This window comes from Hylobates moloch, unplaced genomic scaffold, assembly GCF_009828535.3.
Source record: "Hylobates moloch isolate HMO894 unplaced genomic scaffold, HMol_V3 SCAFFOLD_15, whole genome shotgun sequence".
Classification (NCBI taxonomy): domain Eukaryota; kingdom Metazoa; phylum Chordata; class Mammalia; order Primates; family Hylobatidae; genus Hylobates; species Hylobates moloch.
In genome coordinates, this window is record NW_026652290.1 from 56189641 (window position 1) to 56206329 (window position 16689).

A 16689-nucleotide genomic window follows, 5' to 3' on the forward strand; every position below is an offset into this window, starting at 1 on the left:
GTTTACCCTGGCTGGCCCTTCCTGAGTGCGTAAATGCATGAACTTGAACTTGAAACCTTGCTTGCTTGGATGCATAGCCCCTGCCTTTTCCTTTCTACCTAAAGATCCTAAAGCTTTATTTCAAGACTGACTTATTATGGCTACTTTATAAATGCAATGACGATGTTTCTTTCTCTCTCCCTCTCTCTCTCTCCCTCTGGTACCCAGTATGAGGGAATTTGTACTCCATTCGCCTCCTCTCCTCAGCTAGTAGGCCTTGGATCACTCCTTCAGACCCAGGTAAACATTTTAGTACACCAAGTGCCAGTATTGACCTGGCAGAGTGGATACAACATCAGAGGTGGTCAAAGCAAGCCTTGGAGCAGGATCTGCTATGTTTGTGTCTATCAGAAGGAATGAGTAAAGAGAAGTAAACACAGAAAATCACCCTAAGTCAATGGTTTCTGGCAGTCGAATGGACCTCCTGGTAGATTTCCTGGCAAACTTTTGGCCTCCTTCAATGCATTTAATGGCCTTCTTGATATCCCGAACCCAGGCATCTCTCTCCTCCAGGAAGGCTGCCTGGAAGAAGTGGTCCTGCTGTTTGGTCGTAGTGATCTTAAACACAAACTGAAAATCAAAACACATCCCATTAGAAATGACTTATTTCAAGGGCTTAGGGCCCCTCATGATGCAGAGGCCGTTGGCCTAAACCTCTTCTAGCCAAGAGAAACCCAAATGCCAGGGTGGGTTGTGAGTGGTGGTGAGAGGGACCAGCCCAAGGAAGACCACCCACATTGTAGGCAATGCTTGCACCAAAAGGTGAGTGCCTGACCAGGGGTTCATGGCAGCTCATGATGTCAACTCACCATCCTTTTGCCAAAGTCCTGACAAGGGCTAGTCAGAGTGCTCCCTTTCAGCGGGATCATTCCTTTGGGGCTGTTGTCACTTTTCTTCTTGTAGAATTCAATTCCATCTTCTAACAATACAACCCACATGGGTTTCCACGTATTGAACATGCTCCCCTGTAATGACAACCAAAAGAGCTGAGATGGGCAGGGCTCTTTGCAAACTGTATTTTCTTCCTAACAGGAAAGAGTCTATATTTACTTAAAGTTGGTTTTTAAAATGTTTTGTGACATCATCTCTGTTCCTTCAACATAAATCCTCTCAAATCAGTGGCTACTTGGGGAGCCTTTCTCATTTCTACTCCCAGCTCTTTGCTCAAGCTGACCCCATTCTCTGGAACACTCCTTCGCAACTCTGCCCCTCCTCTTTCTCCCCTTACCTAACCTCTCCCTATCCTTCAAGGCTCAGCTTAGCCACCTCACTGATGAGGCTTCCCAAACTGCACAGACCCACCCTGATCTCAGGGGCGCCTCCCGCTTTTCTCACTGATTGTGCCACACATCCTGGAACTTTGTTATATATTTCCTCATATAGTTCTTTAATTGTCTTCAGTATGGTTATCTTTCCTTCTCCATGGCAATTACATTATCAGATACTTTCCTTGGCTCATGATACTGAGCACACAGGGGATATTCATTAAAATAATACAAAAGAAGATCATTTCCCAAACTGCCAAATGCTAGCAGCTATCACACTTCATTGAAAAGAGCAACCAATCCTTCTTATTGTCTACTTCATCCCCACCCAAACCCTTTCCTGCTATGATTTTCCTTGCACCTCCCTTTTCATGGCTGGTTCACACAATTAAGAACCACAAAGGAGCCACCTCATAGTAACATTCTCACCCCTGCTATGTGTAAGAACTGCCGGCAGATCTTGCTTCTGAAACTACATCTGACACACGATCTTAGAGTATAGTTCTTTTTTTTTGAAGTCTTTATTTATTTTTACATGTTTAACTGCCTATTTTGAGGAGAAAAAATACAAAAATGGTAATTATTGGTGTTTGGTTGGAAGGGTTTTCATTTTTCAGGGTTTTAGAACATTTCAATTCTTGGGAGGGTTAGTCAGAATTGGAGAAACTATTAAATATTCTAAAGCCTAGTGGTTTTCAAAATATGGCCCGCAAACCAACTAATCTGACTCACTGAAGACACATATAAATAAAAGCTGGTTTTACCCCAAATCTGCCTTCACTTATAAGCTCTGGTAACACTGCTGAGATGGCTGGCTGAATCTTAGATGATCTAGCTCAAGCACTCTCTCTCTCTTTTTTATTTTTTATTTATTTATTTATTTTTGAGACAGGTTCTCTCTCTGTCACCCAGGCTGGAGTGCAATTTCATGATCTCAGCTCACTGCAAGCTCTGCCTCTCAGGTTCAGCAATTCTCCCACCTCAGCCTCCCAGGTAGCTGGGATTACAGGTGCGCACAACCACACCCAGCTAATATTTATGTTATTTTTTTCAGTAGAGACAGGGTTTCACCATGTTGGCCAGGCTGGTCTTGAACTCCTGATCTCAAGTGATCCTTCTGCCTTGGCCTCCCAGAGTGCTGGAATTACAGGTGTGAGCCATCATGCCCAGCTGGTTCTATGGCTTTCTTACTGCCCACACTTGTGTAAGCCACTTGCCCTCTCTAAGGCTCAGTTCCCAGCACTAAAATGATAAGAATGACTACCTCAGAGATTTCTAGCACATATGAAATGAAATAATTTGGATAAGACTTTATAAGTTCAAACGTGCTCTACAAATGAGAGGCTGTATTATTAAGTATCTTGACAGATGGCCACGTATGAATGTCTTCCATGCTTTGAGTTTTCATCCTCTCTATTCTTGGAAAAATGATAATGAACTGGTATCACTATCGTCCCAATGAGGAAGAGTCAAAAGTATTTAGCCAGTTGCCATGTGGAGTAATGAATGGGAAGGCTGAAGGCCCTGAGGATCTGCATGAATGTATTTGTGAGGAAACACACCTCCCTTTGGTTTCTCTTCTGGTGGAATAAGGTTTGGGTTTGTGAAGAATCCGGCCTGCCTCAGACTTGCAGGCCTCCTCCATTATTGTATGACATGTCATCAAATGATGCTTGAAGTATTTAGGATGCTTCAATGTATGCTATGATTTGGGGTCAAAACTCGAACCTACATTTGAGCCTCATGTCAACCACTTATTAGTTGTACATGTCTTTGGGTAAAATGTTTAATATTTCTGAGCCATAGTTTTTTTATTTTCTAAGAGAGAGAGAGTAATTCCATCTTAAAGCATAGTTTAGATTTAGATCATGTATAAAATATGTATATATAAGTGTATAATGCATGCCATATGCTTATACGTGAACAATGTACATGTGCATTATACAATGTATGTATCTTTAAATACATATGTATGCATATGTTTTATATATAAAGTGTGTAAAATCACTCTGTCAACTATTGCCACCCAGCTATATGTTCCAGGAGGGCAAGAACTTACTTCACCATGATATTGTCAGGTGTTCAATCAATAATTTGTGGAATGAATGGTTGTAATTAAAATCACATTATGACTATAAGAAAATATTGGGGAAAATCTACAAGACATTGGTCTGGCCACAAATTTCTTGAGCAATACCCTACAAGCACAGACAACCAAAGCAAAAATAAGCAAGTGGGATCACATCAAGGTAAAAAGCTTTTGCACAGCAAAGGAAACAGTCAACAAAGTGGAGAGACAACCCACAGAATGACAGAAAATATTTGCAAACTACCCATCTGACAAAGGATTGATAGCCAGAATATATCAGGAGCTCAAACAGCTCTAGAGGAAAAAAATCTAATAAACCATTCAAAACATGGCCAAAATATTTGAATAGACATTTCTCAAAGGCAGATACACAAATGGCAAATGGGCACATGAAAAGGTGCTCAACATCACTGATCATCAGAGAAATGCAAATCAAAACTACAGTGAGATATCAGCTCATCTCAGTTAAAATGGCTTTTAACCAAAAGACAGGCAATAAGAAATGTTGATGAGGATGTGGAGAAAAGGCAATACTTGTACACTGTTGGTGGGAATGTAAATTAGTACAACCACTATGAAGAACAGTTTGGAAGTTCCTCAAAAAACTAAAAACAGAACTACTATTTGACCCAGCAATCTCACTGGGGGTTATACACTGAAAAGAAAGGAAATCAGTATATGGAAGAGATATCTTCACTCCCATGTTGGTTGCAGCACTGTTCACAATAGATAAGATTTGGAAGCAACCTAAGTGTCCCTCAACAGATGAATGGATAAAGAAAGTGTAGTACATATACACAATGGAGTGCTACTTTGCCATAAAAAAGAAGATCTTGTCATTTGCAACAACATGGATGGACCCGAAGATCATTAAGTTGAGTGAAATAAGCCAGGCACAGAAAGACAGACATCACATGTTCTCACTTATCTGTGAGATCTAAAAATCAAAACAACTGAACTCATGGACACAGAGAGTAGAAGGATGGTTACCAGAGGCCAGGAAGGGAAGTAGGGGATTGGGGGGAGGTGGGGATGGTTAATGGGTACCAAAAACAAGAAAACAGAAAGAATAAATGAGACCTACGATTTCATAGCACAACAGTGTGACTATTGCCAACTTAATTGTACATTTTAAAATAACTAAAAGAGGGTAATTGGATTGTTTGTAACACAAAGGATAAATGCTTAGTGGGGATGGATACCCCATTCTCCATGATGTTATTATTACTCATTGCATGCCTGTATCAAAACATCTCCTGTACCCTGTAAATATATATACCTACTACGCACCCACAAAAATTTAAATTTTAAAAATTAAAAATTAAAAATAAGATCATATTATTTATTAATTAATACATAGGACTGAATAAAGACGACATAATGAAATGATTAACATAAGAATAGACACAATAAGTGTGACAATATTTCCTAAAATGATCCTATAGACCTCTGCAGGACAATATGCAGCTCAGCTTTGGCCAGCGTGGAGGCAGGTGGTCCACATTTGCATAACAAGGCTGTGCAGGAAAGACGCCTTCAGGGGAGAGGAGGACTGTCATTCTACTGGAATTGTTTTTTAATTAAGATAAAATGTATATACATTGACAGTCAACCCATAAGCTCCTCATGGATTTCTACTTTCCATCTGGTACATTTCAGGCTGACTTTATGTGGTTTGTTTTCTGCTCCCAAACCTGCCCATTGAGTTCAGTTCAACTCAAGAATGGCAAGTAGAATCTATAAGTGTCAATTCAGACTGAGTAGTAGTGGATGCTTGAGGCTGGACTCAGTGGAAAAGTGTCGTGATCCAACAGCCGTGTCTCCCATGGGCAAAGCAGTCATAAGTGGTGGCATGCACCCTGCAGTTGCTTCCGTCTCTTAAGCTAATCAGATTTTATCTGAATATGAATGTCAAAAAGAAACTCAGACAGCAGCCTTGTGTGCAGGCATGGCTAAGTCGTATGAAAATCACTTGCAAAAGGTCTATAATGCCAGAATGAGGCTATCCACATCAATGTAGCCCTTAAGAAAATCCTTACTTAAAATGTTTTCAGTTTGGGTTCATGCCAGCTGCCCCTTTAGCAATAAATTGACCATTCTGATTAAAACAGGGAAGTTTCTATTTCTGGTCTATATTTTGGGAGAATTTGGCAAAGGTCTATTCTTTAACCCATGATATCACCCTGTCATGACTACCACAAAATAGAATTATCATCCAGTTCCCAAGAGACCCTGCTGCTTATCTCAAAATACAAAGGGGCTCTATATAAAGGTCCAGTTGCCCAAAAGGAAGACTATTTATGCAAAGATAAATACTTGTGGGACTATCGCTTTGCTTGTCCAAACATTTCCTTTGTTCTAGTTACTAAAATAATTTTCTAAATTAAAATACCCTATCTCTTTTCTGCGGGGGCAGAATAACTATTCCAGACGAGCACTGCATTATTTCCTCTTTTAAAAATCAGCAAGATCAGACACTGTGCCAACACGTGAAATAATTCCAGTCAAATGCCTTTCTGTTTTACATCTGAAAGAAACATATCTAGAATACAAAGAGCTCCTGCAAATCAATAAGAAAAGTACAAACAATCCTATTTTTAAATGAGCAAAAGTATCGAGCAGGCACTTTAGTAAAGAAAACATCCAAAAGCTTATGAGAAAGTGTTCAACATCATTATTTATCAGGAAAATGCAGATTCAAATCACAATGAGATACCCCTACACACCTGCTAGAGTACCTAACATTTTAAAAGTCAGAGAAGAGTAAGACTTGACAAGGAGGTAGAATAACTGGAAGTCCCAAACATAGCTGGCAGGAGTGCAGAATATCACATCCAATTCAGAAAAAATATCTGGTTTTATGCTAAAGCTAAACACATATATGTCCTTTGCACCAGCAATTTCACTCCTGGACAAAGATCTGAGAGAAATGAATGCATATTGCCATAAAGGTTTCGTGCAAGAATGTTCATGACACCTTTATTCATCATAGCCAGAAACAAAGACTAACCGAAATGCCCATAAACAGAAGAAGGAATAAGTAAACTGTATAATATAATATATAAATCCATTACTAACACAGTAAATGTATACTATGGAAAACAACTTAGCCGCTAGTACCTGGAACATTATAAATAAATCTCATAGATGTTGAGTGAAAAGCAAACAGGCAAAACATGTGCTTAGAGTATGATTACATTCATATGAAGTTCAACAACAGGCATAGCTCATGAGAAAATGTTACAATAATGGTTACCAAGGATGGGACTATAGACTAGGAAGGGAACAATGGAACTTTATAGCATACTAGAAATGTCTCCGTCTTTATCTGTGTGTTGTTTACATGAGGTATAGGTATGTAAAAAATTATGACACACTTCGTGTACCTTATTGTATGTAAGTTATCCTTTAATTAAAAAACAAAGTTGTTAACTCCAGGTCCTGTTAGTTAACTCCATGGAGGGGTATACAGTGATTATAGTAACACCACCCTTCAAGTTGCTTCTATAGAAGGAAACTATTCCACATTAGTTACTTCTCTCACTTAATCACTGGAAAAACAGCATATTCATGCAATGAATTGTCCTTGATTGAATCATGGATTCTTTTCAAAGCCGCTATGCAGAATATTATTGAGTTATCTGGCATAATTTGAATGTAAAAGGTGTATTAGATAATGGCATTTTATCAGTAATTTCTTAGATGTGATAATGGCATTGTGATTATATAGGAAAATGTCCTTTTTGTTGGAAGATGTATGTTGAAGTATTTTGGGGTGAGGTAGCATGATGTCTGCAAATTACTCTCAACTATCTCAACCTAAAATGATATGTGTGTTTATTTACACAGAAATATAGAGACAGGGAGAGACAAAGCAAATGTGCCCATCCATTATCAATTGATTAATCTAGGTAAAGGGTATATGAATAATGGTACTAGTTTCCTCATTTTTCTGTGGGCTTAACTTTTTTAAATAACTTGGGAAAATTATTAAATGAATGAGTAACATATGACTCTGCTATGTATTAAAATTTAGAATATACTTTTAGTGAAATACATAGACAAATCTATTTAATAAAAAATTTTAAAAATACCTGGAAATAAGAAAAGAAAGACATGTTCTCATAGCTAGAAATGAAAAGTTGCACTAGATGATTGCCAGAATCCCTTTTAAACCTAACATTTAACATTCAACCTCAGGACTAGCTGAGATTATTAACTGCCATCATCACTTAGGGCTTCTTACTTTGAAGTTGGGATGCATTAGTAGCAATAAGCCAGCATTGCATTCCTTCAGTAGACAAAGCCTCTGGAGCCAACTGTCCAAAATGAGTTTATGCTTTTCTAAATCAAGTGCAGCCTCCGGGGTCTGACTCTGAGGAAGATGTGTCATTTGGGATTCAGGGTCATTATGCACAATGAAGAGGCTGATACTTTATGAAACAAGAGAAATCTGACCACTTATAAAGCTTAAACATTCTTCCAGGCCTGATAATGCTGAGTTAGGTCAGGATGATGGAATTTGTGGAGGTTTCTCTCTCCTCTTCACCACTACTGAGGCTACCAGTTTCTCACTCGGGTAACCTGGCAGCACCTCTCCTTGACCATACCTACATTTTTCCTTTTCTGGCCCCAACCCACTTGATGCGCACCCAAGAGCAAACCTGGAAGTGTGATTACGGAATGTCCAAATGACAGAGGAATTTAGGATCATCTACCAACACTGTCACCATATTGATAAAAAAAGTGGAGGCCCAGTTAAGTGATGGCCTACTACATCTGACCAATTAATGTTAAGTGATTGGCCTAGTACATCTGACCAGTTAATGTAGAATCCAGGTCTCCTGATTCTCAATTTTATGCTTTTTCCCTTCCCCTCAGATGTAATTTTCATTTCGGTTCTTGTATAACATTGAGTCATTCTGGAATCTGTATCGATTTCTTTAGACCACTTAGCTAGCTATTTCACTTTAATGAAGATATATATATATATCCATATGCTGTGTGTGTGTGTGTGTGTGTGTGTGTGTGTGTGTGTGTGTAGCATATGTGTGTTTTCACCCATTATATGCCAAAACCTGTACATGTCCACAATGGGATGCTGAGTCAGATTTAAAGTTTTCTGGTAAATAGCTGTTCATCATCATGGGACTGGTATAATTTAGCACCTAAGAGTCTGACATTGCATGACATCAAAAGAAGAAATCACAAAGAATGGGAGATTTAACCATATTAAAAATAAACTTCTCGGCTGGGCGCGGTGGCTCATGCCTGTAATCCCAGCATTTTAAGAGGCTGAGGTGGGTGGATCACTTGAGGCCAGGAGTTTGAGACCAGCCTGGCCAACATGGTGAAAGCCAGTCTCTACTAAAAATATACAAAAATCAGCTGGGTGTGGTGGTGCACACCTACAGTCCTAGCTACTTGGGAGGCTGAGGCAGGAGAATTGTTTGAACCCAGGAGGTGGAGATTGCAGTGAGCCTAGATCACACCACTGCACTCTAGCCTGGGCAACAGAGCGAGACTTCATCTCAAGAAAAAAAAAATGAACTTCTCTAGATTTAAAAAACTGCAACAACTGAAAAGCAAATGAAAATGCATGAATATTTGTATCATCATATGATTAAAAATTAATATCCTTAATTTTTTAAACTCTTTAGAACCAATAAGAAATATATAAATACTCCCAATTTTTTAAACGGGCAAATAATATAAATAAGCAATTCTCAAACAAATAAAAACTGGGTCCAATAAAACATAATTGATTGCTTCAACTGCAATCAAATAAATGCAAATTGAAATTAAATAAGATACAGTCTTTCTCTTTAATAATATTTTTTAAAGACTTATAAGGTGTGGGAAATGAGCATGTGGGAAAAAAGGAGCTCTATGAGTCAGCAGTTTGATGTGGGCTGTCAAAAAAAACTAAACTCATTGTGGTTGTATACATAGAAGTGTAAGATCGAAAGCAAGGAAAATGATAATTCTATCTTTAAACGAAGCATAGCCTGCAGGTGACCATGGGCTCTGGAGCTGGATGGCTCAGGCTCAAATCCCAACTCTGCCACTTTCTAGTAATGTGGCCCTGAGGAAGTTTTTAAACCTCATTTTCTCCTTCTGGCAAGCAGATATGATGATATCTACTTCTTAGCTTTGTTAGGAGATGAAAACAATCCATGTAAATTGCTTAAATCAGTAATTGGTGTATAGTAATGACTCATTAAATAGTACCTATTCCTTACAGTTCTATGCTTATCAGGTGCCCCTGGAGAACTATACTGAGTTCAAGGGACCTCAAAGCTGCAGATAAACCAGAGCCTGTTCAAAGCAGAACGCCAACATGGTATCATCTCTCTAACTTTTGGAGGAACTGACTAGGTTTTAGCCCATAAAGGAACAGGTAGAGCAGGTGTGAACGCCTGGATTGTTTTGAAGTCCCAGCTGGTGGAGGTTTCAGGAAAACAGTTTTCCACATAACTTAAGGGAGAAAATTTAATTAGTGAGTTCCCTAACAAGAGAAGTACTCAAGCATGCTTGTTAACAGATGAATAAAAGAAATGCAAGCCACAGATGAGAAGTTGGATTAAATCTGTAACATCTCTTTCTACCCTGAGATCCTACACATCTATTCCAAGGTGCCTGCTGTGTCCCTCTTTTCCCCCTTTAGTCTTCTATTTCCAGGTGTCCCTGCCAACCCTTGGGCTTGCTTGAAAGCCAAAAAATAATAATAAATCTTTGAAATATATTCTACATGATCATCTAAAAATGACTATCCCCATTGAAATTACTTTTCTTAAGACTTAAGAAGTTACTTTGGTCTCTATGAAGTCTACTTTAGGCAAGTTTCTTTATTTGGGACACATTCATTCAACAAATAATGATAGAATGGCTCCTATGCTTTCAACACTGGCCTGGCTGTTGGGATGTAAAATTAAGCAACTCTGGGCACAGTGACTCGCACATATCATAATCCTAGCATTTGGGAGGCCAAGGCGGGTGGATCACTTGAGGTCAAGAGTTCAAGACCAGCCTGGCCAACATGGTGAAACCCCATCTCTTCTAAAAAAATAAAAATTAGCCAGGCATGGTGGCACATGCCTGTAGTCCCAGCTACTTGGGAGGCTGATGTAAGAGAATCACTTGAACCCTGGAGGTAGAGGTTACAGTGAGCCAAGATTGCACCATTGCACTCCCGCCTGGTCTACAGAGGAAGACTCTGTCTCAAAATACATAAATAAATAAAATAAAAGTAAAAACAAAAATAAACAAGACCCTGTCTCTGCTCTCAAATAGTTCACAATCTCACATGGGAGAGAGTGACCTCCAGGTCAGCGTGATGAATGCACAAATTGAGGTGTGCCTTCCTGTGTACACCCAGCATAACAGAAAGAAGCCACAACCAATGGCTGAGGGTTGGGGCAATCAGATATTTGTGTTTAGAACCCCTCTCAGACACTCCCTACAAAGTGAAGACATCTCTTTTAACTTCCCCTTTCCCTCAAATTTCTCTTTTCACATACTGATGTGTGGTTGGAATTCAAAGGAAAATTACACTGTGATCAAAACTACATATCTAAAGCAGAACTGTCAGTTACTATTATCTATTCTTGCACACCTATGGGACATATTATTTTAAGTTGATGCTGCATTCAATTAAGCCCTTATGTTGGCTACAACATAAATCACAACATCTAGTTTTCCAATCTGATCCATCAAATCACTGACATAACATCCCAAACAAATGGTTGTGTTGTGCCTATATGAACTCATTGAAGGCAAAGGAACTAGTCTATTCAGTAGCATATTTTTTACATAAGTGAACTCTTCCAGGTTGGAAAATTTATCAGTGAAAACCTATTAAATAAGCAATACAGAAATGGCACAGAGAGTGCTTAACAGCATGATTTCTGGAGCCTTAGATTTAAATTCAGATCTCAATTTTGCCTCTTCCAGGCTCTGTAATCTTAGGTAAGTTACTGAATTTTTCCAAGCATGAGTCTCCTCACCTGTAAAATGAAAGTAACAAAGTACCTGCTTCCCATCGTTGTGAAGATTAAACGAGATAATATACACACAGCATTCACCGCAGTAGCCAGCACGTAGCATACATTTGAAAAATGGCGGCCACAGAGACAGGTTGAGAGTACGGTTTCGGGGGCGGAGGTTGCAGTGAGCCGAGATTGCGCCATTGCACTCCAGCCTGGGCAACAAGAGCAAAACTCCACCAAAAAAAAAAAAAAAAAAAGAGAGTACGGTTTTGTAAGCAACACTGTGGAGTCGCTCTGGCATAAGGAGGGGTACCCCTCATCATCGTGACAGTGCTTTGGAAAAGAATGTCACTGCAATACGAGCCCACGAGGGCCACATAGAAAGTGGTTAGGCTCTGAATGATGCTGGGGCCACACTGCTGGGTTGCAAACCAGCTCTGCCACTTATTAACTGTGTGACTTTGGACACGGCCCTTTGCCTCTCTGTACCTCAATCTCTTTATCTGTTAAGTAAGGATAATAATTGTCCCCATTTTGTTGAGTTGTCATAAGTATGCTGTATAAACGTATTAAGGCCGAGGCAGGCGGATCACGAGGTCAGGAAATCGAGACCATCCTGGCTAACACGGTGAAACCCCGCCTCTACTAAAAAGTACAAAAAATTAGCCCGACGAGGTGGCAGGCGCCTGTAGTCCCAGCTGCTCTGGAGGCTGAGGCAGGAGAATGGCGTGAACCCCAGGGGGCGGAGCCTGCAGTGAGCCGAGATCGCGCCACTGCACTCCAGCCTGGGTGACAGCGAGACTCCGTCTCAACAAAAAATAAATAAATAAATAAATAAATAAATAAATAAATGTATTAAGGCATGAAATGCTTGGAACTGTTCCTGCTTCAGGGTAAACACCACATGCGTTAGCTATTACAATGATGATGAATCAGTAGGCGCAAATCGCTTGAGATTATTTCATCCTGCCTAGAAGACAAGGTAGATGCAGGAAAGAACTCCTGGGCCAGGACCCTGACTCTGGGGCTCTCTTCCGTTTCTACCACAGCTTTCTGCAGCCTTTCCTTTCCTGTCCCTGCTGCTTGCCCTTCCCTTTCCCATCACCCTGATTCCTATGCTTTCTCCCAGCCTCAAAGGACATCCAAATCCCTCAGCCACTTTCTGAGTCAGTGCTGCTGCGCCAAGTGCTTGTGAGGTTGGTTGTCCTGGAAACAATAGCTTGCTCCATAAACCTCTAGGAATTAGGCTGGTTTGAGACATGACTTGGAGGAGTCTAGGTTATGCAGAGCATATAATTTGCTCCTGTCTCATTTTTTTTCCAGTTATGATGATGAACATATTTAATTCAGTAGTGAGTATTCGAGGACCTTCCAAACATGTTTATTGGCCGGAAAGAAACCCTCTAAACAGAGAGGAAGGGAGGCTGAGGTTATTAAACCCAATCTTGCCCACAAAACAATTTGTTCATGCCTCACTCTGGCTCTAGTGAGTTCTTTTGCAGGCCAGGGTAAGCCTGCCTTTCAGAATGCTGGCTGGGATCAATGAGATGGTAGGCTTTGCTATTAAGCAGGCCTGGATTTGAATCCTAGGTCATCCTCTTGCCACATGTTTGACTGTGGGTGAGTCACTTATTCTCTGTGAGTCTCAGTTTTCTTATCTGTAAGATGAAGATCACATAGGGTGGTTAGGATTAAATGAAGTCATGTTTGTATAGCAGCTCGCTGCTCCATGGTTGGCTAGAAGTACTCTTTTTTAAAACAAAAAAGTAAGGTGAAAGACTCTAAGGCAAAGAGACATGGGTGTTATTTGGAATGAAAAAGCTGGAAAATGAGAGAATCATGTATTTTCCCTCCCCCTCTTAACCACTGTCTTTATTTGGAGATCTTATTCAGGAGGCAAAAGAGGAAACCTGGACTGTGAAATGTCAACAGTTACCTTGCACAGAAGAAAAGCAGAAACATTTTACAGTTAACGCTATTGACCCCAAGATTTCTGACTTGACAAAATTCCTGCACCAGCATTTTCTAATGCTATATTTTTTCCACCCAAAACATCTTATCTGCAATAAAATTATTTCATAAAACAAGACACAGGACAAAGATGTTCTCTGTTACTACCCAGGTATTTTGAACTGCATAAGAGAAAAAGGTGAATGGAGAAAGATTCACTATTATTATTTTTCATGCTTTAATATCAAAAACCTTAGCCAAGGCTTCGAAGAGCCTTTTCAAAGATTTTTATGGCCCTTCCTTCATAATTAATTTGGCAACCAACCCAGGAACCAGTACATATCCCCATTAACATCTAGGAGAGGCCCCACTATCTATTGAAGTGTATATTGATGCTGATACAAATAATCAGTGTCTTATGCAGCTTATGTACACCAATTATGTGTCAGATTAATGACATATACAGTTTTTAACCCACACATGAGGTAACTGAAGGAAACTTAATGTCTAAAGAAGTTAAGATCTTTAACACCTTCTTGGGAAACTCTGCCTTTAGGTTTAGTTCTGCAGCTGACAAAGGGAATATTTCTGGACCAAACATTTCTTAAAAATATCAAATGAGACGCTGGGGGCTATGTGAGAGTGGAGGGTTGGAGAAGGGAGAGGATCAGAAAAAATAACTATTGGATACTAGGCATAGTACTTGGGTAACAAAATGATCTGTACAACAAACGCCTGTCACAGGAGTTTACCTATATAACAAGCCTGCACATATACCCCTGAACCTAAAATAAAAGTTTTAGAAGAATAAAAAAATAAAAAGAGAATCTTAATGCATTATATCAGAGAGTGTTCAAAAGGTCCCAGAGAAAAATGCAGTAATTATGGAAGATGTAACTTGTAAACATGAAAATTATGGGAGATATAAATTATAAAACTATCAATACAAAATTTCACTATTTAATTCCAGGCACATTTTCTAGATTGGCTTTTACAGTCTGAGAGAACTACTCTCACTAATTAAAGACTATTTATTAATTTAAATCCACATGCTTGACAACCCTGACTCTATCATCCCCATTTTTTAGTGAGACAGCTTCACTTATTAGAAATCTAGTCTTCATATTTTTGTAATTTAGGGAGATTAAAATACGAGCATACAAACTTTATAACAGCAATTTTCATTGCAAGATGTTTTTAATTGTTTAAAAAAACAAACAAAAACTTGCAGAAATGTTTCCATTCACTTGCTCTTCTGAGGATACTACCACAAGTGACCAGGAAAGGAATAAGTCAACATTGATTATTACCAGATCTCGCCAATTATTATTGGTGCCTATTGCAAGGAATCTTTTACACCTCTATGTATATGTGTGTCTTTTCCAAAGGCTGTTTCAAAGTACAGCTGGCTAGAGAGATTAGCAGCTGAGGGCCCACTTACTCTCCAGTACCAACTCATAGCTCTCACCATCACAAATACACTACAAATCCTAACGTGGAGCAAATCTGCTTTAAGAAAATGCTGGTGTAATGAACATATTTCAGTGCCATGAATCAGAAGCCTAAGCATCAGAGGAGTGGCTGGTCACAACTGTCATAGCCATGTGACTTGGGGCAATCACCAAGCCTTCTGGGTCTGTCTCCTCTTCTGCAAATGAAGGAATTAGGCCAGATGACCTAGGGTCCCTCCAACCTGAAGTCAAAATGGAAGCAGGCAGCAATGTGTGCTATTTAACCCCCCTTACAGGTAGAACATTGTAGGCTAAAACGTGAAACAAATGAGTAGCCTAAAACAGACTCACATTCGCTGTTCATTCAACTAAAAAGCTAAGCACCTGAAGGAAGGCACTACATGCAGCTCATTTCTGAAACAATCCACTCACTAAGGTTAGTGTGAGCATATCTGTGTATATAGGTGTTGCCCACAGGACGCCAAGTCCTATGTGTGAATTCACATCCCGGGGAGCTTTCACAACCACACAGCACACACTCAGCATCTGAAGAGAGACCAACAGCGCTAAGAAAATTCAAGTTTCATGATGCACACCAGGGAGGCTAAGCCTTTTTCAGTACCCTAATCTTTAAAATGGTGCATCTACCACCTCGATGCCACATTATGCAAATTTACTAAGAATTGTGAGTGAAGAGATTTCAGCCCAATTAAAAAAAGATAAGATTTTTTTTTAACGTGTCAATTCCAAGAAGATGGCCCAAGAAATAAGCCGTAATTACTCTATCATTATATCAACTCTTTAATCACTTTTTTTCCCTTCCCCTCCAAAAAAAGAACTGAGGGGAAGGGGAATTTAAATAAAAAATGAATAGTCTCTCCAAGTAACCTCCATAGAAGAGGAGTATATCTTCTGATAGAACACATCTGTGTGTCTCTTAAAAAGGATATTCTAAATCTGGAGGGAGTTAGCTTAGACCCCCACCTTCCAGGCCCGGCCATCTGGAATTTTCAGACTCATAATATCAAACTATAAGGAACCCGGGGCTGGATGAGTAACCCCACTCCCCTAACCCCACTCCAACATTCTATGTGGTACCATGCTCCCCTATTTCAACCCAACTGGTTGAGCAGGAAACATTTCTAAGATGAGCAGGTAGCCTGTGGAGCTGGACCCAAGTCTCCCCAGCCCATGTCCACTGACACCCTGGTAAGTGGCACCTTCGCTCACCTTCTTCACAAGGTAGCCCTCTCTGATCCGCTTTGGTTCCATGCTGGCTGGACAGGCAGATGCAAAGGTCACTCTCAGGCACCTCCTCTCAGCAGCTGGGCCTCCTCTGCATGCTGAGGTGGCTGTGGGCTGCCTTTTCTACAGCGGGTCGCTTTCACAATTTCCCTTCTGCTGGCGGTCGCATGATCACATCCTCTTCCCCTCACTGGGGTGGAAGATCAGAATAAGGAACTGTAGAGTAAACCACCCATTCCTTGCTAATGCTGGAGACTTATTAAAACCACAGTTGGGTTGAATATTTACCTAAGGGAAATTCTTACTACTATACAGAAAATCCCTCTTTTAAAGAGAAAAAGAAGCGATGAAAGGAAGAGAAAGATGAACAAGAAAAACTTGTTGGTGGAAATTGTCCTGATTAGGGATTATTCTTGAGATCCTGGAAATGCCTAATAAAAATGCCAAGAAATTCAGAACCATGTGGTTAGCATAACAAAGTTAACTACTAAATGAATGCCTACTTCTCTCTATGCCAAGCCCTGTATCAACTGTTTCTCAGCCTACTTATTTTAAACTAAATTAGTCTGCACATAGGCCAGGCATGGGAGCTCACGCCTGTACTCCCAGCACTTTGGGAGGCCAAGGCAGATGTATCACTTGGGGTCAGGAGTTCAAGACCA

General features: G+C 39.9%; 1 protein-coding gene across 1 annotated transcript in view; it reads right to left on the reverse strand.

Moving 5' to 3' along the window:
- Positions 1 to 16289, reverse strand: part of PLEK (pleckstrin) — a 32834-nt gene extending 16545 nt beyond the window's left edge. Inside the window, exons 1-3 of the mRNA XM_032177634.2 lie at positions 16013 to 16289; positions 849 to 1004; positions 428 to 609 (exon numbers count right to left, since the gene is read on the reverse strand). Coding sequence (XP_032033525.1) covers positions 428 to 609; positions 849 to 1004; positions 16013 to 16054 — 380 coding nt within the window. The 5' untranslated portion in view covers positions 16055 to 16289. The remainder of the gene's footprint in view (positions 1 to 427; positions 610 to 848; positions 1005 to 16012) is intronic.
- Positions 16290 to 16689: the final 400 nt, after the last annotated feature.